General features: G+C 40.8%; 1 protein-coding gene across 2 annotated transcripts in view; it reads left to right on the top strand.

The window, feature by feature from the left end:
- eps8a (epidermal growth factor receptor pathway substrate 8a) overlaps nt 1–22,854 on the top strand; it is a 65,308-nt gene that overhangs the window by 18,257 nt on the left and 24,197 nt on the right. For both annotated transcript variants that reach the window (XM_049567234.1, XM_049567235.1), the window contains exons 2-6: nt 7,197–7,284; nt 16,061–16,131; nt 21,569–21,636; nt 21,972–22,133; nt 22,248–22,397. In XM_049567234.1, coding sequence (XP_049423191.1) covers nt 7,220–7,284; nt 16,061–16,131; nt 21,569–21,636; nt 21,972–22,133; nt 22,248–22,397 — 516 coding nt within the window. In that variant the 5' untranslated portion in view covers nt 7,197–7,219. The remainder of the gene's footprint in view (nt 1–7,196; nt 7,285–16,060; nt 16,132–21,568; nt 21,637–21,971; nt 22,134–22,247; nt 22,398–22,854) is intronic.

A 22,854-nucleotide genomic window follows, 5' to 3' on the forward strand; every position in this document is an offset into this window, starting at 1 on the left:
GTTTATTGTTAAACTGTTCCTAAATTTCATTTTGAGTAGCTCTACAAAAGTCTTAACTCTAACTTTTCTTAAGCTGTAGGAACCCTGATCATAGAAGACAAAAAGCAGCAAATTCTTACAATTAGGGAGCAGATTTTTATTTTATTTTATTTTATCATTTACTATTCATTTCAATTTTTTATTTATTTATTATTTATTATGTTTATTTTTATCGTTATTTTTTTTATTTGCACTCAAATATCTGTCAATCATTGTAGCTCCGGTTTGTTTTTTGTTTTTCAGAGAGAGAATTTTTGTCTCCCTTGATTCTGAACATGTGGACGTAGGTGTTTTAAATCAGTCACTCCCTCCTGTCTTCTTTATTTATTAATTTTGGTATTTTGGGTGGAGGTGGTGACAGGGAACAGCAGCAGGGCATGAATCTTTTCTTAAACAGCAGAAGAAGAGGCCAATATTGTGACATCAAGGCATGGAAAATCAGCCAAAACTTGATCAGTGATTCAACTTTCCCACCTCAGACAGACCTGAAAACTGTCCAGTATTTAGACTTTTTGTGTCTGGCGTCAGATTTACTATGAAAACAAGTCTAAATGTTTTCATAAAGGTGTGTGTTACTCTCAGACTGTAACCAGATAAAGAGATGACGGCGTTCTGTCACTATAAAGTCATCAGAGGTCAAACAGAAGTTAAAGTGACGCAGCAGTTCCTCTTCAACCGTCTGTTTGAACACTATAGTTAGACTTTAACAGCTGACTTTATCCTGATCCATGACGTGAAGTCAACACGGTGACAGGAAGTAACACGTTATCCAGTTCAGTTATGAGCCGTTTGTTTGTTTTAGTGTCGTTGAGTTTGTTCTGCCTGTCAGAAAACGGGAACATTAACTAACTAGGAAACGTGTTCATGTCGGGGAAGTTTCTTCACCTGCAGCTGCAGAGAAACATCCACGCTCAGTTAGTGTTCGTCATCTTCACTGTTTGACTTTATTAAATATTCACAGTTGTGGTGCAACAGTAAAAACACAGAGATATTTATGTTTATTTTAGACTAATTAATTGCGAAAATGTGGTATTATTCTCTGCAACATTACTTTTCAGCAGCTCGTCACACTTGGTGACAGCATGACTGATGAACCAGACACATGTTTATACATCAAATCTAACATTTCTGATCTGGCCCAGTTGAATTTGTAATTAACAGCCCTGATGTTTGGGTTTAAGCTGCTGTGGTAGTGGGTCAATCACACATTGCAGTAATTTGAATCATGCCTGCAGTGATTGGCTGCGAGCAGAACCATACAAGTAGTAATTTGTTTCTAGATCTGGGCGCACAAAGATCAAATACAGGTGTCATTTGACTGAATACTACTTGGTGCTGGGTTCCTTCAGTTGATAGCTTATAGGTAGTAGTGCTCGTGGCACGTGGTTCGTGTTTCTTTATAGTTTCAGTGCGTACTGAAGACCAGCTGTCACAGGTTGGACATGGTAATGAGCTGTTTCCCTCTTGGATTGTTCTGTTTTGATGGTTTTTGGAGAAAAGCTATGTTCAAGGAGGAGCTACCATGAACTGCCTGTATCTACTCTGAGCAGGAAGCATGCAAACATTTCCAGGTAAACACACCAAGCCGACGGTCGGCCATCGACCAAAGTCGGGCCGTCGATGAGCGTCTGTCGGCCTAGTCTTTGCAGTGTGTCCCGCACCGTTGGCACTAGGGGTGAGTTTGTGTACAAAAATCTCTAAACGTTTAGAGTGGGTCGTTTTTTTCGTGTAAACATGTACACGGGTTTCACCACTGGGTGGTGCTACTGCATTATACCAGTAAAGCCCCAGTTATCCGAATACCAACCGAACGGGCCATTTAACCAACGGTTACACGCTGCCACTCCGAAATATCACCATCCCGACAATCCGCCATCCCGAATTCTGGTCCCTGAGTCCTGACAGTGAGCTATGGCAAGCCTGTAGAAGCTGTATTTCCCATTCATGTCAGCGATTTTCACCGGGGACGCACGCGAGTAATTCAGCGAACTCCTCTGGTAATTTTATTAAAAGGCATGGCATATAGGTCCACAGTAACTTATTATTATTATTATTATTATTATTATTATTATTATTGGGTCTTATAAGAGTGGCCTACAACGAGTACCGGGCCATCAAATCACAGCATCCGCGGTGAGAGGACACGGAATTGTGTGCGCTTTTACGCACGGGTCTACGCGATCACGGATATTTGATGTGGGAAAGATGTAGCCAGATGTATTACCTGTTTTTAAGCAACACCGAGATACGTGGCTCGTTCGTCCGTCAGGTGCGGCACTTCACTGTCCCGTGCGTAAATCGCGGATGCTGTGATTTGATGGCCCGGTACTCATTGTAGCCCACTGGCGAACGACCCCCTTAACGAACGCGCCGTTTTAATAGAATGGAGCACGTAGGCTACTGACCTGTTGCCAAACCCAGCCTCACAACATTTCTTGTCATATTCACAGTCTATCACAGTTAGTCAGCAATTAGTATCACCCCCCTCCGCCCTAAAAAAAAAAAAAAAAAAAGAGGAAGTTTTTCGTGTACTAATTTTTCATAACCATTGATGATCTTAAACACATGTACACGTTTACATGTGTATACGGACTCACCCCTAGTCGGCAGTTAGGCGTTGGCGGCTTTTCGGCCGATTTAGCATGTTGAATCGGCGGCAGAGCTTGTCAGTGAGAGAGATCGCTCTGATTGGCTGTTCAGGTTTTATTTCCTCGCCCCTGTAGCGAGTGAATCTGCCTGTAGTGAAACCGGGGCTAACCGGTGCTTCCTCCTCAGGCTCCACTTCACTCAGCTGCCCCACAGACCCGCTGCTTCTTCACACTTTAACCTGAATAACAAACCGGAGCTAGCTGGGAGCGGCTAGTGGAGCGTTAGCCGCAGCATGTCCGGAGGAAAGCACAGCCAGTTAGCCTCCGCTAGTCTCTGAGCTGGCCCCGGCTCTCCGTTTGGATCCAACCGGAGCACCGAGCCCTGGTTTGTTATTCAGGTTAAAGTGGGAAGAAGCAGCGGGTTTATCGGGCAGCTGAGTGAAGTGGAGCCTGCGGAGGAAACACCGGGACCGTCTGGATGTAATAGTCCGTGGAGGTGCTGCGGTGCTCGGCTGCACAGATAGGAAACCCCTCGGCTGACAGGATGTACCACTCTCTCACTCCGCTCTCTCTCACGCAGGCGCAGAACGTATGTGCTACTTGGCCGTCGGATGTAGTCCGTGTAGTGTGTTAAAATGACACAGGGCGACGTGAGGCGACGTAGACGACGCAACAGTTGGCTTTCGTCACCGCTAGTTCTTTGATGTGGGTTTGGTGTGTCCGCACCTTAAGGGCTGACTGTTGCATCAGCCTATGTCTTGGCTAAAAAGCAGCGTCAGGGTCTTTAGACTCGGCGCAATGAACAGTTAAATTTCACTTTTACTGTCGTTCTGCTGCTCTGTCTGTGACCCAAGTACACTCTGCACTCCAACAGTTTGGTGCAGTGAATAACGGAACGTATACACATCCCAATAGTGCACCTAAAGAGCAGTCGGGCTCCAAGAAAACAAAATCGGGCGTTAAGTCTTCAGATGTGGCAGGACGGGGAGGCAGGTGCTTAGTTCAGGGAAACCTAAGTGGACGAACATGGAGGTAATTTATATTTCTACATGTGAACATGCTGGACTAAAGGTGTAGAAGATTTGCACTCTGAGACATAACATCAGTTTAAATGTAGTGTTTGTGGCAGCAGTCGTCACTGTCTTGTCACAGTCGTGAGGTTTCAGTCTGCACAAACGACCCTTTAATAAATATTAATGAACAGGCATTAAATGAGTCTGTGCGTGTGTTGACTGACGTGCTGCAGACTCAGCTTGTCCTCTGCCGTGTTTGAACTGCATCACATGACTCCACCACCTCCACCTTATCTGCTCGGGCATTAAACTGCAGCCCCGCAGAGTAAACACCTCGTTCTGTCGGCTGTTCTGAGATCTGCATGTGAGGCAGCTCCGCGGTCGGCGTCGACTCCGCTCGGCGGGCCTGCAGATGGCGGAGGGCCTGCGTTACCGTGGAAACACCTCACAGCCCGGCTCAGTGTATGTGTGGCAGTCACACGAACGCAGCTGTTTGGTGTTGTCACGGCAACTGACATTTCAGGTTTCTATCAGAGTCCTGGAAATGTACATTAAAGTTCTTACTTACCACAGGCTGTAGTGAAACAGGAAGTGTGTGCAACTCTGACCTTTGACCTCTGTAGTCACCATGGTAACTGATGTGCGTCCCTGTGAGTGATTCTCAGGACGTGACTGTGACATCAGCGCTCTTAAATTCAGTTTCTAATATTTTTATTTCCTGAATCTGAACAGTGTCATCATCATGGGAGGGGGCGGGGCTGCATGTGTGTGTCTGCGCCTCTTTAATGAACGTGATTGGAGGAGAGGTCAAAGGTTAAACTGAAGCTTTGTTGTGAGACAGACGGAGAGATAAACGTGCTGTCTGTTGGAGCACAGATAACGGAGTCTCTGCAGGAGGCTCGGGCATGTTTTATACTCAAAGGTCAGCTGCTGGAGGAAACGTCAATAACTGTGTGTTACGGCTTAAAACTGATATTTGCTCACAGAACAAACAACGTCCTGATGATTCATCTGTTCTTTGAGTCGTAACTCACGTGCTGTTAAGTGTTTGCATGTTTGACTCAAATATTTCTTGTGTAAATAAGTCAGAGCTGCAGCAACATTCAGAAGTATGTTTGTAATCTTGATGATCTTGATATTTCTTCTGATAAAGTTCTGGTGACAGACTCGTCTAAATTTGCAATATAAACTCTACCAGTTGCACTTACATGTATGTGTATTATATGACATATATATTCTCTACATGTTTCTGAAATAGTGATGTATCTGGTGTTTGTATCAGATAAAGTTTCTGGAGGATTATTTTCCTCAGACTGTGATTAGCCTGGGCTCATTTCACCCTGAGCGTGGCCTCACAGGTTCCTCTCACAGAGCAGCAGATATTACCGACGCCTCCCCCCGCCTGTTGTTGTTATGGATACAGAGTCCAAAATGGAGTCCCAGCTGAATAAAACATGGAGTCCTGGGAAAAGTAATCACAGGTGGCAGCACTGTACATACAGTGTGAGAGCGCACACACAGACGCAGACTCATAAATCAGCTCGGGGACTCTTTTGTGTGGAGGTCTTTTAATTTGAGGCTGAATGTGACATTTCCCTGCTGCTCCACAGGAAGGTTTTAATGATTGGTTAATGAGATGGGAACGCTCTTTGTTCCTGTTTTAACTCTCTGAAGATGAGCTCAGCGTCCCGCTCTGATGAGAAGCTTTATATTCTACATGTGGAGGCAGGAAGCTGCTGATGTCTGCAGATTTACAAATATAATGTGTCAGTGTTTTTGTTTTTTTTTGTCTTGTTTCACCACTTTGGCCCAAACTGAAATATCTTAACAACTGTTGGATGGTTTTGTGACGCCCTCAGGATGGATCGTAATAACATCAGGGATCCTCTCACTTTTCATCAAGTGCTTTGATTTATGACCAAACACCTGCAGAAATAATAACTCCCATCAGCCTCAGCTGTACTTTGTATTCACTGCTAATGTTAGCATGCTAATGGTGCTGCAGCTTCAGTTTCAGCGTGGTCCGTGAAGAACATTTGAACATTTTTATTCCTAATAGGGATGTTTATTAATATGATACCCGCCAAGAATCATTTTGACAGTTAATCTGTTGGTTAATTTTTCGGCTCTTCAGGTAACTGCACTGGGCACCACCTGGGTCTTGGCGAAGCTAGCTAGTGGCGCTGCTCCTCAACACTGTTCCGACCTGTAGTGGACACAGATTTGCATTTCCTAGGATAGCGAAGGCATGACCCGCCCTCCTCTCCCTCTGATTGGCTCGCACTCGTTGCCTTTGTTGGTCTGGTTGGTCAAGTTGAGGCAAGAGGAGTGAGATTTGGTCAATGTTGGGGTAAAAATGTCAGAGTGAGCCAATCAGAGGCAGAGTAGGGTGGCCCCCATAGGTTGATCTGGTGTGGCATTGTTAGCTAGAGGTATAAATCACCAGTTTCATCACGATATGATATTTTATTGTGTCTTTGGATGATGATGCGATATTTGCCGATAGTACAAAGTCTTCCACGATATGACTTCGATGAGATTCAGGGGCCTGTGACTGATATGAGACGATATCATTTCACACAGTCTGTTACAGGAGAAGCTGATATGAATCGATGTTTCACTTTTCATTGATGATATTGGATTGTTGATCATTAAATTGATGTATCTTTAATCCCTACTGTTAACTATGGTATCACTGTTTGCTCTGTTAGCTCTATTAGCATGCTTAGCACCATTACCAGTGTAAGCTTAGCTGGGGGTGCTAGCATACTGTCAACACACAACAATGCTAAAGGGGTTTTGCCGCCAAAATGAAGCCTACTCACTGGGGTGGCCTGGGGGGAGACCGGCGGGTGGCTACCATGTTTCCGCAGCAACGTCATCCGACCACTGAGATCACATTACCAGTGGTAATCACAAATGCACTGCACTAGCTAGTTAGCTTCCACGCAACCTGGGTGGTGCGCAGTGCAGAGCCATCGTGGTTAGTTAACCAGTGGAGCTAATGCTAATGCAGCTAGCCGGCTGTCTGTTAGCAAAGCCGACCTAAAATTGAATAAAAGGTGAAATTACATCACAAAACATTCAAATTTCACCACCTCTGAATTGATAACGCTTTGAAATGTGGTGCTAAAGCTCACTGAGTCAATGGAGTGCCGGACTAAAAGTAAAGCACTTTTTGTAACGTTATTTCACTTCATTTAGCATTTATTTCCTAAAAAATTAACCTGTTAGTTCCAGGTTAATAATTGCGTACCTATCAAAAGCACAATTCACCTAAACTGTTACTCAGGTGTGTTGACACTATCATGACAAATTCTGTACTGAGTTGCTTCAGGGATCAACTGCATTACATATACTGTTAATTTATAGAATACTGTCACTGTTTCTCTAAAGCAGCATGAAGTGTGAATTCATGTGTTCAGATTTATAAATGTTGTTGTTAATAATGTTCTTCACGCTGTGGAGATCATGACGACACATTAGTTTCTCTCTCTAAATATCTGTGAAACTAATGATCATGACTAATAATGATGATGTGTGTGTTGTGTTGCAGCTGACTGTCCACTGTGAAGCAGGATGAACGGATATGAAACTCCAGCTCTCGCCTCCGGCATCTTTGGCTCCTACAGCTCACAGATCAAGTCAGTGTTTCATCAGTTTGTAGCACTTGTTAGCATGTCTGTTAGCATCTGAAATGTTTCACACCTCAGTGCAGATACAGTTCAGTGATGATGATGGCGGCTTGTAAATATTTCTGTAGTTCTTTTCATCAAGTGGCAAATTTAAGCCGTCACAAATCTGGCCGTGAATGTGGCATATGCAAATATTAGCATGCTAACATGCAAAAAATTACATGCAAAGTTTAAAGCATGTTGACATCAAATCATTAACATGTCTGTTGCCTGTTGTGCTAACATTAGCTACGTGCTAATGTTTGCTCAAACTAAGCCCAGGCACACAATATGATACTGAATCCTTGCTTTTTTCCCCCTTAAATTTCCATTAATTTTGCTCTTAATTATCAGTTATTAGTTATATAAATTAGGCAATTTAATGATGGGGTACTTGATATCTGCATGGTTTAAGGGCTTCTTAAAGGGTTAAAAAGCCTTTAAATTTACAAAATAGCATTAAAGCTATCTGTCATTTTTAAGATATCAATTTAAGGGGTTTAAGGGCAAAGCTATTAGGTGAACTTTTAAGATTTTTTACTCCTCAAAAAACATACATTTAAAAAAAAAAAAAAAAAATACAAGGTATTTAGGAATTAGAGGTACAAAGTCAGAGATGGTTTCCACACCTGAAAAACACCTTAAACTGTGCAAAAAAACTACTCAGCAATTTTCTTTATATTATAATCCATTAATTTACCATACAGGAACAATTTAGGCCCTTTAAAGGAAAATTCATTTCATCTTTTGTTATTTTAAACTTTTCAAAGGGATTATTCCCTTTAAAATTTCCATGACAAAACCCCTTAAACAACCACTTTGTATATTAAAGGCCATCCATGTAGCTATTAAATTAATTCAAATCTGGTAAACCCATTGAATACCTGAAAACTGAATAAGAACTCCTTAAGGCCAAAACACACCAGCGGCATCATATGACGGCGGCACCATTGACGCGAGTCAAGTGCCGCCCCCAACACACACAAAAAGCGTCGCGCTGCGGGGCGTCAACCAGATTTCTATTGCACACTCCAGTCCGCTAGGCTGGGAAGTACAAAATAGCGCTTTTTCAAAGGCGGTGACGCTGGAAAAATAGGACAATAGCGTAAAGTGCCGCGTGTCAAGCCGCCGCCAGTGTGGGTTTGTAAATAGAAAATAATGGGGGCGGCTGTTTTGACGCGCATCGTACGCCGCCGGTGTGTTTTGGCCTTTAGAGTCTCATTAATTAGCAGCAGAAAATAGTTTAGAACTATCACATGAATCAAAATCTCTTAACCTCAATAACACCTTAAACTCAACATTAATTGATTTGTCAGCTAATTCAAATTCATGTGTAAATTAGGAGAGCTGTGTGTCCATTAAAATCTACTTAATTTGTTTACTAAGGGCTTTTCAAATTAAAGTTTAGCTTTCACGTTAATGGACAAATTAAAGAATTTCTGGCTTCCAAACACACTAAACTAGATTAAAGATGTTTTGTGTGTTTTCAGGTACATTAAGGATTAATTAAAGGTATTTTGAGGCTCCTGAGTCTGTGAGCATGAAAAGATAAATATTGTTGCAGCTCAGTTTCTTTCTAAGAAAACCTGAAATTAATATTTAATGAGAAGTGTAACCTAAGATGCTTCATGTTAGCGGCCACAGGTGACCTTCATTTAAGATCTTCTGCGGCTTCACTCTGAACACATGAGGTCACTCAGTCTGTCGGACGGAGGTCAAACTAAAATGAATTTGTTTACAGTGAGGTCAAGTGGAGAGTTTTAGTGTCTGGTGATCAGGGAGTCAGAAACTCAGACAAGAACACAGTTATACAGGTGACACTAACTGATAATGAATAATGGGTGATGCAGGCGAATAAACAAACATGTCTGTAGTTCAGAGCTGAACAGACTGATACAGTGAAACCGGAGCTTCATCCTCACTGACACTAATTGATCCACTTATTTAATCGGCCGTGCTAATTTCCCAAAGTTAATGTGGCTGCAGTCCGCAGACAATGAGGTCACTGAACCAGAGAGGAGAGCAGGAGCTGATCCAGGACCTGAATGACCCACGCAGCTTTAAAGGGACAGTTCACCCTGAAATCAGACATACACGTTTTTCCACTTACCTGCTGACGAACAGTTGTCATCACGGTCCATTAGTCGACTAGTCTCCTGCATGTTAACGATATCAGTTTAATGATTAAATGATGTATTTTGGTGGTTTGAGTTGAAGGTGTGAGAAAGAATAGTATCAGTAACATTGTTAACACTGTGCTGCATGACAGAGAAATACAAACTGTACTAATGAACCTTAGTGGGGCGGCATAGCTATGAAATCATTCATTTTTGTGATAAAAGCACCAAGTTTGGCAGATGTGTTGACAAATATATTTAGAACAAATCTGGATATTGGGGCATCAGAAACTCGCCCCCTGGTGGCCAGAGCAGGCAATTGAATCCTACCTGCCCATGGACCCGTCCTGTTAATTGGATCCACCCCAAAATGTAATGGCTTCTAAGTTGGACCATGCTACATGCCTCCACCAAGTTTTGTGAAAATCGGTTGGACAATTTCACGTAATCCTCATCCAAAAAATGAATGGAAGTGAATGGGCGGCCATGTGTGGGCGGCCCGTGGACACGCCCCCTGAGTTGGATCAACACCAAAATTTAATGTATTCTAAGTTGGCATGTGTTACATCCCTCCGCGGAATGTTGTGAAAATCGGTCAGGTAGTTTTTGTATAATTCTGCTAACAAACTAACAAACTGGGTGGCATAGCTAAAAAATTGTTTATTTTTGCGATAAAAGCGCCCAATTTGGTACATTTCTATCTTAATATACTGGACTAGAACACATTGATGGCCACCCATTCACTTCCATTCATTTTTTTGGATGAGGATTACGTGAAAACTGTCCAACCGATTTTCACAAAACTTGGTGGAGGCATGTAGCATGGTCCAACTTAGAAGCCATTACATTTTGGAGTGGATCCAATTAACGGGACGGGTCCAGGTAGGTAGGCAGGTAGGATTCAATTGCCTGCTCTGGCCACCAGGGGGCGAGTTTCTGATGCCCCAATATCCAGATTTGTTCTAAATATATTTGTCAGCACATCTGCCAAACTTGGTGCTTTTATCAAAAAATTGAATGATTCTAGAAAAATACTGAGCCATGCCGCCCCACTACCATCATTAATATAGGCCTATATTTTATCTCCAAGTGCACGTCACACACTGAGCGAGCCGCCTGTTAATGACGCTGTGGGCTAATGGGCATGTAGCTACTTCCATGTTTCAGATGATACGTCATGTTTGTAGTCGACCAATGAAGATGAGTTTACATATCACCTTGGGTTCGTCCTTCACCTTCTCAAAATGATCCCACACTTTGGATTTCCTGCCCGACATGTTATTAACTAGCCTGTGGAATAACCGCAGGTACCAGCCCTGGAAATTAACCTGACTCCTGTCTGACTGCTGAGCGTGGACACTTCCTGTGTCTGTCCTTTCACATTAAAGTCACACATGGTCCAGTCATATAGGTTTGGATTTATTTTGACAAGGCGCAGCTCCTGATAGTCTCGTGTTTGTTTTTTTGCGACTAAGCGACCAATGAAATCTTGTCGACTAACGTTTGGGGCAGCCCTAATGTTTTGGATCTTGGTCCTGCCGGGGGGTCCACCTGCTTCTCATCCTCATTGTCTTGGTCGATGGCAACAGAGTCTTCTCAAGAAATTTTCCGCTATATGGTTCCATTCATCTTCAATTTGATAATTTGGATTCTGCTGGTATCATGAAAAGAGAAACAGCCCTGTATCATGATGCTTCCACCTCAGAAACACACTGTAGTTGTGTTATTTTTAAGGTCATATGCTGAACCATATCTCCTCCCAACATGACTAATTGTGCTGGAATGATGAAGCTGAAATCAAGATTCACCAGAGGCCCCCAGAACCTTCTAGATTTAAAGACTGTGTGGAAGAGCAGACCAAAATCTGATCTGAACTCTGAGAGAGATTAATTCCTTCATACAGGAAGCATCTTAACAGCTGCACCTCATATAGGTCTGTCTTTAAATAACCTTAAAGACCGCTCCTCCGTCAGTTCTGTGTTTACAGTCAGTGGAGGTGAAGTCGTGCTGCCGTTCAGCGTCTCTCATCATCAGTGTGAATCACCTTCATTAATTATTTATCGTCTCATCAGTCAGAATAAATAACCTGTGAATGTGTGAAAATATCCAGTTTCACGTCGGTGACACACGAGCAGCCGTCTGCTGTCGGGTTGACAGGAAACATCACGACCTGTTGAGACCGGAAAGTGACGCTGGTGGACAGACAGGAAGTGACAAACATACAGCGTCAACGTGAAGTTATAGACAGGATGTACAGTTTGATACAGAGCACGACATTTAAATTAATTAAAGGGCCAGTGTGTAATATTTGGCATGGTTTATTGTCAAATCTGAATCTGTATCTGAATATTCTACCCATTAATATGTTTATACAAGTGTATAATCGCTATAAAATAAAATTCGTTTGGTTTTCATAGCCTTATAATTATGCTTTTTTTAATATATATATATATATATATATATAGCAAGGGCCTTGCTTTAGAGAGGTCGCCATCTTGCGCCGCCATGTATGTACAGCAGCCCTAACGGACAATCCAGCCAGCCAGAGAACGTGTTTCACGTGTATAAATGAACCAACGAAGACAGCGGAAGGAAGGAAGGAAGAAGGAGGAGGAAACAGCAGAGAGTGTTAGTAGTTCGTTGATAGAGAGTAATGAAAGGTTTTTTTAGTTATAAAGTTTGCGAATGGATCACACTTACCACGCAACAGGAGAGAATGAACCCGAACCGTCATCTGCGAGGAAAAGAAGACCTAACTTCACTCCTTGTGATGCACTCTCTGCGGCGCTTTTCCTCCTGATGATATATCTCCCCAACGATGGTAGCAGTAGGACCGAATATTCTGTGCATTCAGCCTCTCTTCTCACCCGCTCAGCATCAAACACATGGAGTTCCTCATCTGTATGCTCCGGCTCAAACAGGTTTGGCTCTGGGTCTGTGTCCGCTACAAGAAACTCTTCAAAATCGCGTTCAAAGTCGTCCATTGCAGCGACTCTAGTCTTCAGATATTTAGTTTTATTTCATTATAAACTGAAACTGAGCTCTTTTACAGGCTACGCTGTCAGTCAGTGTGCGGGCTAGATTGGTGGAGCAGAGAGGGAGGTCTCCACTTAGTCTGTAAAGAGTATGTGTGTATGAAGTGTGTTAATGTACGCTAGAAGAGTCAGAGTTTGGTATTAAAAGAGTCTTTTACCCCTGGAGTGTTTTTCTAAACTGCTCAAATAAACTGGCCTTTTTCCCGAACGCTCCTCTGGTCTCCTGCTCGTGAGGGATTCATTACAATATCGTAACATGGCTTAGATTACTAAATAAACATTCGCCTCGTCGCTCGATAGACCTACTCCTGAAAAACTCGTGTGCAAGGCTTTTTGTCCCTACGAGGCCACTGTCATTTACCCGACGGGAGGGGTGAGCGAGTGAGCCCTGCAATCTAGAATTTGACCACTGATGTCACTGTTTTCAAACCATTTTACACACTGGGCCTTTAAGTAAAATTATACAAAATAATAAAGTATGACATTTCTATTTGAAAACAGTGATGGTTTCCAAAGGTTCCAGTTTCTCCTGTGATTAAAATCTACCTAAATTTATTTAATGATTTGTAAAAGTAAATAAATGAAAATAAAATAGATATACATCCACCAGTTTTTCCCCTGTTAAAGGTTTTTTTTGGGGGGGGCGGAGTTTTTCCTTATCTGGGCGGCACGGTGGTGTGGTGGTTAGCATTGTCGCCTCACAGCAAGAGGGTTACCGGTTCGATCCTGTGTGTGGGAGCCCTTCTGTGCAGAGTTTGCATGTTCTCCCTGTGTCAGCGTGGGTTTCCTCCAGGTGCTCCAGCTTCCTCCCACAGTCCAAAGACATGCAGGTTAATTGGTGACTCTAAATTGTCCGTAGGTGTGAATGTGAGTGTGAATGGTTGTCTGTCTCTATGTGTCAGCCCTGTGATAGTCTGGTGACCTGTCCAGGGTGAACCCTGCCTCTCACCCAGTGTCAGCTGGGATAGGCTCCAGCACCCTGTGACCCTCAAGAGGATAAGCGGTTTGAAAATGGATGGATTTTCCTGATCCGCTGTGAGGGTCCTAAGGACAGAGGGACGTCGTATGCTGTGAAGCCCTCTGAGGCAAATTGTAGTTTGTGATATTGGGCTTTATAAATAAAATTGATTGATTGAAAAACTAATGCATGCATTAAAAACATAAAATAAAGTAAGACACAGTAAATACAGTATAAAACAACACAACTGTGTGGAAGTCTGTGGCCGCAGATATTAAAAAAATATTGTTGCAAAATTGAATTTAAATTTCCATCAGTTTGTGCCTGTGTGATAAAATAAAAAATTAAATTGTTGTTTTCATAAAGACTGAATGAAGAGATCAAACAATAAGTTGATTAGTTTGCAATTAGTAAAGCAATATTGTTGCTAATCAGTTAATTTTTTTAATTTTATTTTTTCAAGAAGCAATGTCAAAAATGATCTAGTTGCACCTTTTTCTTCAAATCTTTTTAGTTTTATTTCATTATAAACTGAAACTGGATTTTTTGGTCGAACAAAACATTTGTAGACTGTTTAATATTTTCTGACCAGGGTTCGAATCCTTCAGAAGTCTGTAAAGATATTGAATTTGTTAATGTAAAAATGAGGCCTTAATTGGTATTAAAAAATCTTAAACCAACCTTTTTTTTTTAAACTGTTTTTTTTTATTTAATTTTTTTTATTGTGTTTTCTTTTTATAGGGTATACATTTTACATTTAATGCAGTAATGCATAGATTTCAGTTATGTTGCTTCCCATTGAAATAATATTATGAAAACTGAGAAATTAAAAAAAAATAAATAAATAAATTACAAAACACAGGCAGGAAAAAAAGAGCAGATAAGAAAAATGTACTACAGCCAATAAGAACAAAAATAAATAAATAAATAAATTAATTAATTCATTATTCATTAAAAAAAACAGGTTAGTGCTGAGTTGTGCAGAGTACATAGTAAATTAGTTCGCAGCAATATCATACATGTATACATTTTAAAAGTTTATACCATAGAATATACAATTAATTATTTATGAGCTGGACACACTTTCAGACCCCAACGTATAGGTGTGGTACTTTCCCCATTTGAAATCATATTTCCCCACCTTATCCAACAATCTGTATGATGCGGTTTTTTTTTGTTTGTTTTGTTTTTTTACTGTGTTTTAATTTTTTTTTTAAATAATTTATTGACTGTCTCGCTTTAACGTCGCACAGATCAGGATAGTGGAGCCAGTAACACTCATATTTTGTTTCTGTCCATGATGCTCAAAGCCAACTGTCACTGTACGCTGGACGACATGGGGAGGTGCAAATTCAATTTAGATGATCCATTTAACCATGACTCGTTGACATGGCTAAAACCAATATCAGGCAATGCATACCAGGAGAAACACAAAGCTGCCAAGAAAAGCCAGGTATTTCACCCAAAATCATGTTTTATGTTTAAATAGATATTCAGGCGAAATTGTCCCTAACTCTGAGAAATTGGTGTTGGTTTTCCTTCAGTTTTGGCCATTGTAAAATTGGTTGCATTGGCTTAAATTTCATTAGGAGAGGCATTTAAAAAAAGTCTTAAAAATTATAATATTTTATATATGAAAGAATAAATTATCAGCAGGTTTAATCAGTAATGAAAGTAATGGTTTATTAGCGATGACAGATTGAATGAAAGAGGCTGAGGCAGAGTGCATTTGGCCTTAAAAGTTAAAGTTAAAAGTTAAATAAGAATTTGTTAGCTCTTAATTGCCACAAACATTTTATGTAATTTAATTTATCCACCTTTAAATTTATTTTTGTCAAAATGAGTCGAGCTCTCTGAGTCTAAGTTTTCTTTTAACCCAAACTTTACCTCATGTTGTTTTTACCTGTGGACAAAATGTAGATTAACCTAACTCAGTCTAATAACCATTCCTACATGAAACTGACCTCTGCACAGGACCACATGCACGACCTTTATACTTACCTACAATGCTTAAATAACAAAAAGATGATTTGTCCAAAGATCAGTCTTAAATCTGGTTAAAATCATCTTGAAAATGTCTCCTTAAAAAACATTAAGTGTTTGATACCTGTAGACACCCTGGGCTGAGGAGAATTCTGCCATCATAAAAAGTCCTTCTTCTACTTCCTCCCTCCTCCTCCTCTTCCTCGTCCTCCTGTGGAGACACCTCTCAGTTTCAGACCCTCTGGTGTAAAGCATCAGTGTTGTTGCCATAGTTACACGCAGTCTAAAATGTTTGAGGTGTCCCAAAATAACAACTCAGAGAGCAGTCTGATGAGAGCAGAAACATGAGTCAGATTCAGTTTAATGTTGAGCTGTGAAACAAAATGTTCATTCATTCATTCATTCATTCATCATCTTTAACCATAAATCCTGTTAGAGGTCGCCGTGGGGGGGCTGAAGCCTGTCATGGCAGACACTGGGCGAGAGAAGGGGTTACACCCTGGGCAAGTCGCAAGACTAAAATTACATATACATGCTAACTGTATCTGTGTGTGCCTCTCTTCACGACCATGGCTCTCAGTCTCCTGTGTAAAATAATCTATGAAATATCTGCAGACTAACTGAATCTTCTGTGTCTGTCCCTCTTCTCTCAGCGGCCATGGCTCTCAGTCTCCGGAGCCTCCTAAAAATAAAGCCAAGAAGTCCAGTGCCAAAGCTCTCTACGGTGAGTTCATGTTCTATCTGACTTTATCCCTGCTGCATATCTTCATCTGTATTAGTGTGCCAGCCCTGGAAATTAGGGGCCGTACACATGCCATGCCTTTAACTGCCTGGAAAACTCAGGGTTAGGCGCTGGGTGCTACTCTACTCTTGATCTTCACTCAGGCGCTGTTTATAAGTGTGTAGGCCTGTCATCTGTGGGACGATGTAAAGCTCTGGGCAGCCCTGCACTAACGTGATCAACTTTATTTATCAGACTGAATATTTACAGAAGAAGGGAAAGAGATCTGTCGGCTGTGATTGGTTTGTAACCTGACCCCTGTTTGACTGCTGAGCGTGGCCACTTCCTGTGTCTGTCCTTTCAAATTAAATTCCCAGATGGTCCAGTCATATAGGTTTGGATTTATTTTGACAAGGCGCAGCTCCTAATAGAGTTTCACGTTTGTTCTTTTTTTAGTTTAGTTTTTTTTTTTTTTTTCTGCGACTAAGCGACCAATGAAATCTTGCCAGCTAGTGACCTTTCTGGGCGACTAACATTTGGTCGACTGTTAGGGAGCAGCCCTAAAATGTAGTGCAGTAAAAAGTACAATATTTACCCCTGAGATGTAGTGAAGAGGAAGTGTAAAGAAGCATAAAATGACAATACTCGAGTAGAGTACCTCACATTAGTGCTTAAGTACAGTACTTGAGGAAAGTACTGTACTTAAGCACCTAGTTACTTTCTTTTTGGCACATCGACCATATTATCGGGCATTTTTTAAACACTTCCATGAAAACAAACCAAGTTAGAATTCCTTTTTCTCTTCTGGAAAAAACAGATGAAATGTTGATCATTAGTTAGTTGTGATGGAGCTCCTCAGTTTAATGCTCTTTTTATTTCTCTGTATTTACCTGACAGCTGCAGCTACTCTGACATGAGATCAGTGTGTGTTTTAACTCCACAGCTCCACTACACACTCACACTCTTCATCAGTCACTTGATTGACACACAGCAGGGAAAACCTCTCACCTGATTGGCTGCGCTGTCATCTCTCTGGACCAATCAGAAATGAGTGCTTGTGTGTGAAGAGACATTTGTTGCTGTTTTCCTTCCAGTGGATGGTTCATGAATCACTTCTTGTCTCTCATTAACGCGTGTCCTCATTAACAGGATCAGATGAAATCTATTTCCTTCGCTCGTCTGCCAAACATAAAAAGAAAAGTCAAAGTGAGCCGAGTGTGATCTGTGTCTGTGTGTTTCTGTTTTAACGGCATGGCTCTTATTTTGTACCGTTAGCTGTGAATTTGAGACATTAAACATCACAGCCTCGTTAACCTTTTCAATCTCAATGGGACTTCCTGTTTAAATAAAGATTAAATAAATAAAAAAACAACAAGAAGATTTTAAAGTAGACTCAAGACTTGTGGACCAACTTCACCTTCTTCCAAAAACGTGAAGAATTCAAAACTCCAGAAACACGTGTATAGATCAAGTTATTCTTTATGCAACAAGTGCTTCTTCAGTTTTGACCAGTTAAAACTAGATTTCGATGGTGGACTTCTCCATTAAACAGCCAGATGATCATCTAATAAAGCTTCACTTTGTGTAGGTAGTGTTGTACTTTAAAGGGAAACTTTTCCAACCTGGACCCTATTTTTTTGCGTTTTTGTGATGAATGTGAACAGCAGTTTTTCAAACTGGTGCAGTACTAAGTGAGAGGGCTGCAGTCTGTAGCTGCCAAACAGGCTGCGATGTAACCACTCGGGGTAAATGACACCGGGAATTCACTTCCATTAAAAGTGTTTGTTTTTGTCACTGACAGGCTCAGATTGTTATTTACAGTGTCTGACTACAGGAGGAAAGGATCTCTACAGAGATAGAGTTTTTTGTTAGAGAGTAAGAGACTTTTTGTTTAACCAGAAACAGCCCTGAAATCACTATCGGCAAACCCACCAGACCCCATTTAAATAAACAGTAAATTTATCATCGTAAAACACACTTAATTCCAGAGTCTATAGAAAAAAATAAAACTTACAGAAACCACCTGGGTTCGTCTTTCCACTGTTCCAATAATCACCAACTCTGATTTGGTTGAAATTAAAGGGGAACTAATGTTTTTTTCAACCTGGGCCCTATTTATCGATCTATGTTTGTCTAAATGAGCGATAGGATGTTCAATATGTGACATTTCTCCAGTACAAAGCTAGGGCTGACCTGCCTTTTTCACACAGATAGGCTCGGATTGTTAGTATAATTATCCGACGACATAACGGAAAGGAGAAATTAACGTCTGTGTTTACCTTTAGCTGGATTCAGACATGTTCCTCTGCCTGTTGCTGCTCCCTCTCTCCCCTCGTCCGCTCTTCAGTTTCAATGAGCTCTGCGTCCGTGTACGTCCGTGTTCAAATAAATGCAGGCGGTCATCAAATTCAAATGGCTCGTCCAGATCCAGTTGGTCAAAATCGGGTATTCGGAATTTGATGAGCGCCCGTATTTATTTGAACACGAAGTACACAGACCTACAAGGTTGCAGAGCAGACGAGGAGAGAGAGGGAGCAGCAACAGGCAGAGGAACATGTCTGAATCCAGCTAAAGGTAAACACAGACGTTAATTTCTCCTTTCCGTTATGTTGTCAGATAATTATACTAACAATCCGAGCCTATCTATGTGAAAAAAATGCACTTTTAGTGGACGTATTTTGACGTTGTTTGACGCTGTCTGAGTGCCCTATTATTTAATATAGCGCACGCTCACGGGCTGCAGGCAGGTCAGCCCTAGCTTCATACTGGAGAAATGTCACATATTGAACATCCTATCACTCATTTAGACAAAAGCAGATCTGAAAATAGGGCCCAGGTTGAAAAAAAAAAAAAAAAACATTAGTTCCCCTTTAACCCTTAATTCACCCAGTTAGATGTGAGAACATGCTGCCTCTTCACACACTTAAATTACTCAGTACTGGGCCAGTTAAACAACCTTTGTTCCCACTGGTCACTTACATACAAAAACATGAGAAAATTGGGTCCAGGTCGAAAAAGGGTTTGGGCTAATCCTTAATTAATCAAATCACCAAAGTAATTGGTGATGAGTTTTAAACCTGCAGCTGTAGTTAAGTCCTCGCTGCTCCTTTTAACCACACTTTTAATACATAAATTAAATGTAATGTAACCATAACATGAGAATATTTTAGCCCAAACTGCAAAAATAAGAGCCATGTTGTAAAAATCATAATTTCTCTTTAAGCTCAGACCGACATGTGGGACTTATACTACTATTATTGTTGTTTAGTTTGCTTGAGAGAAATTATTTTTTAAGAATATGTTGGCGTTAATATGTTGATGACTAATTGTTATCACTGTTAATTGTCCCACAGTGGTCGATCCTTTGCTGCGTGTGTGTGTTTCTAACTTTACAACCATCTTTTCAAGTATTTCTTCAATATTTTTTGATGAACTGAAAGACTTCCAACATCAGGAGTTTCTGTGGAGCTCTCTGTCTCTAATGTCTCTGAAAACCTTCTCAGTTTCAGTCTCGTCCTCTGTGCAAACGTCTTTGGAAAGTTCAATGTACAACTATAAATATGGATTTTTAAAAGGTAACTTTGGTATTTTTTAACCTGGAGTAGTTTTTTATGTGTGTCTAAGTGACGAACGGGAACAACAACATTTTTTTTAAACTGGTCCAGCATTGAGCGAGAGCACCGTCAGTGTACAGTACGTCCACTTAAAGTGTTTGTTTTTGTCACTGACAGGCTCAGATTGTTATTTCAAGTGTCTGACAACATTATGGAAAGGATCCCTACAGAGATAGAGCTTTAGTTAAAGAGTAAGATCCTATTAGTTTAACCAGAAACTGCTCCAAAATTGCTATTGCCAAACCCACCAAACTCTGTTTAAATTAATCGTAATTTCAGCGTGTATAGAGACAGTATGTTTTCACATCTGTCTGATTGAGTTAAAGGTTTATTACAGGAGTTGGTGATTGTTGGAACATTGGAGAGGTGAACTAAGAGGTCTGTTTTAGTTTTACTTTGTTCCTGTTGTCTTGGAGTGTTTTACGATGATAAAATTAGTTTAGTTCGGTCACTTTCCAACTACTGATTTTAGGGCTGTTTTTATTAAACAAAAAGGATGTTGCTCTTTAACAAAAAGGTCTATCTCTGTAGGGATCCTTTCCATAATGTTGTCAGACACTTAGAATGACTGTCTGAGCCTGTCAGTGGCAAAAGCAAATACTTTAAGTGATCGTACATTGACGGTGTGAACCCAGAGTGGTTACATTGCAGCCTGTTATCAGCAGCCTCAATACTGCACCGGTTTCAAAAGTTTTTGTTCCCATTCGTCACTTAGACACAAAAACATAAAAGATTATAGTCCAGATTGGAAAGTACCAAAGTTACCATATTAGATGTTAAGAAACCTGAAAGATACAAAATGATCTCTTAAAGGTCTGACTCTTAACCTAACTGAGGAGTAATGGATTACTTTAATCGTGTAGGTCACTTTAATGTCTCCTCGGACAAATGGAGTCACAGCTTCTTTTCACAAAGCCTCAGTAAGTTTAATAAACTGGACATTTCTAACCCCTCAACCACCCCCACCCCCCCAAACACCTCGAACCAAACCATCACCTCTCCTGACGTCTCATTTAAGTCCATCTGAAACTTAAGCTTATACATCTTTGTGACGTTGCACAGATCTGTCTGTCCAAAAGATACACTCTGTATTTTAAATAAAATCATGTCTACCTGACTTTGGACTGCAAAAAGAAATGTGTGTGATTTCAGTTGGACTTTCTTGTTCTTTTTCTTCCAGCTGTTTTTTTCCTTATGTTGGTGTGTTTCTGTATTTTTACCCTCTGAATCTCCTCAACATCTCCCAACTTCTTTCCTGTGAAACTTAAAATGTACGTCAATATTTATTCAGTCCTTCCAGGAAGTGTTGGAGTCATCTTTTTCAGAGGATTATGAAGAAATGTTTAAAGATGTGCCATATCAGGAAATGGTGAAAAATGTTGATGAGAGTTTTCACCAAAGCCCAAGATGACGTCCTCAAATGTTTACTTTTGTACCCAAAAATATTCAGTTTACTGTCACAGAGGAGAAAAGAAACCAGAAAATATTCACATTTAAGAAGCTGGAATCAGAAAACCTGGACTTTTTTTCTTAAAAGATTAGTCAAACTGATTCATCGATTAGTAGGTTGGTTGGCGATTAATTTAATAGTTGACAACTAAATGATTAATTGATTGAAACAATAAAACATTGTCAGTTTCCCAGAATGCACCAAGGCAAATAAAAGCGCAGCAGAGAGACTGACCAATGAAAGGCACAGTAACACAACCACAACTTCCTGGTGGGACTTAATGTATATACGTACATACAGTTTGACAGAATGGTGACGACATGACATTAAAACCAGAACAATAAAAGGTTATTAATGTCTCTTCTGTCTCCTTCAGAACAAAGAAAACACTTCACTAAAACCAGCATCAACAGTCTGACAGACACGTCGCAGTATCATGTGGAGGTGGGTCGGGATGGGACGATAATGGATTTTTTTACTGATATCTGATATGCTAATATTTAACAACTTATTTAGCAGATAACTGATACTGATATGGATATAAACACTCTCCTCTGCAGACTAATTTTGATACCACTGAAGAAGCTGTTACTTATTCACGCTATTCTTTTATAGTTCGTCCCCTGGGTTTGATTTTAAGAGAACGCAACTGACTTATCTGGAGTAGATCTGTCTTATAATAGATAACCCAAATAAACTGGCTGTATAGTAAACCCTGAGCAGCTGCGGTGTTTCCATGATACTTAGTTGAAGTGTATTGTCTCCTGTCTGATCTTCAGCACCTGACCACATTCGTGTTGGACCGTAAAGACGGGATGATCACAGTGGATGATGGCGTCCGTCGTCTTCGTCTGCTGGATGCTAAAGGAAAAGTTTGGACTCAGGAGATGTTGCTGCAGGTGGAGGAGAAAACTGTCAGCCTCATCGACCAGGAGACGAAGGTGAGACTCAGTGTTATATCTGAAATATATTTCCAGACAATAAGTTGCTCTTCTAGTTCTCAGAAACTGTGAATTATTCCCACAAACAAAGAACTTGTGACTTGTATTTTTCAGAACGAGTTGGAGAACTTCCCCATCGCCACAATCCAGCACTGTCAGGCTGTGATGAACGCCTGCAGCTACGACTCCATCTTGGCTCTGGTTTGTAAAGACTCAGGTCAGACCAAACCTGACCTCCACCTGTTCCAGTGTGACGACATCAAGGTAAACTGCCTGTGATTGGTCGTATTAATAAAATATATTATCAGTAAGCTAAAATGATTTCAACATTTGAATGTTGAATGCAGCTTTTGTAACACCAAGCTGAATATTAATCAGGTTGACAGTTCTGTTCTTAAACAGAGCTCAGCGTTTATTAAACTGAAGGTAACCATAGCGACGCTTAGATGCTTCACACTAAGTTACCACTGAAGTCACTCAAAGCCTGGAAACTCCTCAAGGACCTTTGCAACCTGATCGAGGACCTCTGGAAACCTCCACAACAAATTTTGAATCATTGTCATTGACTTTGAACCTTATTAAGGACCCATGCAATGTTTCAAGGACCTTTTTAAACCTCCTGATGTACCCTGGAATAGGGCTGCCACGATTAGTCGACTAATCGATGACTAATCGACTATTAAAATAATCGGTGACTATTTTAGTAGTCGACTAATTGGTT

The sequence above is a fragment of the Epinephelus fuscoguttatus genome, linkage group LG22 (assembly GCF_011397635.1).
Source record: "Epinephelus fuscoguttatus linkage group LG22, E.fuscoguttatus.final_Chr_v1".
Taxonomy (NCBI): Eukaryota; Metazoa; Chordata; class Actinopteri; order Perciformes; family Serranidae; genus Epinephelus; species Epinephelus fuscoguttatus.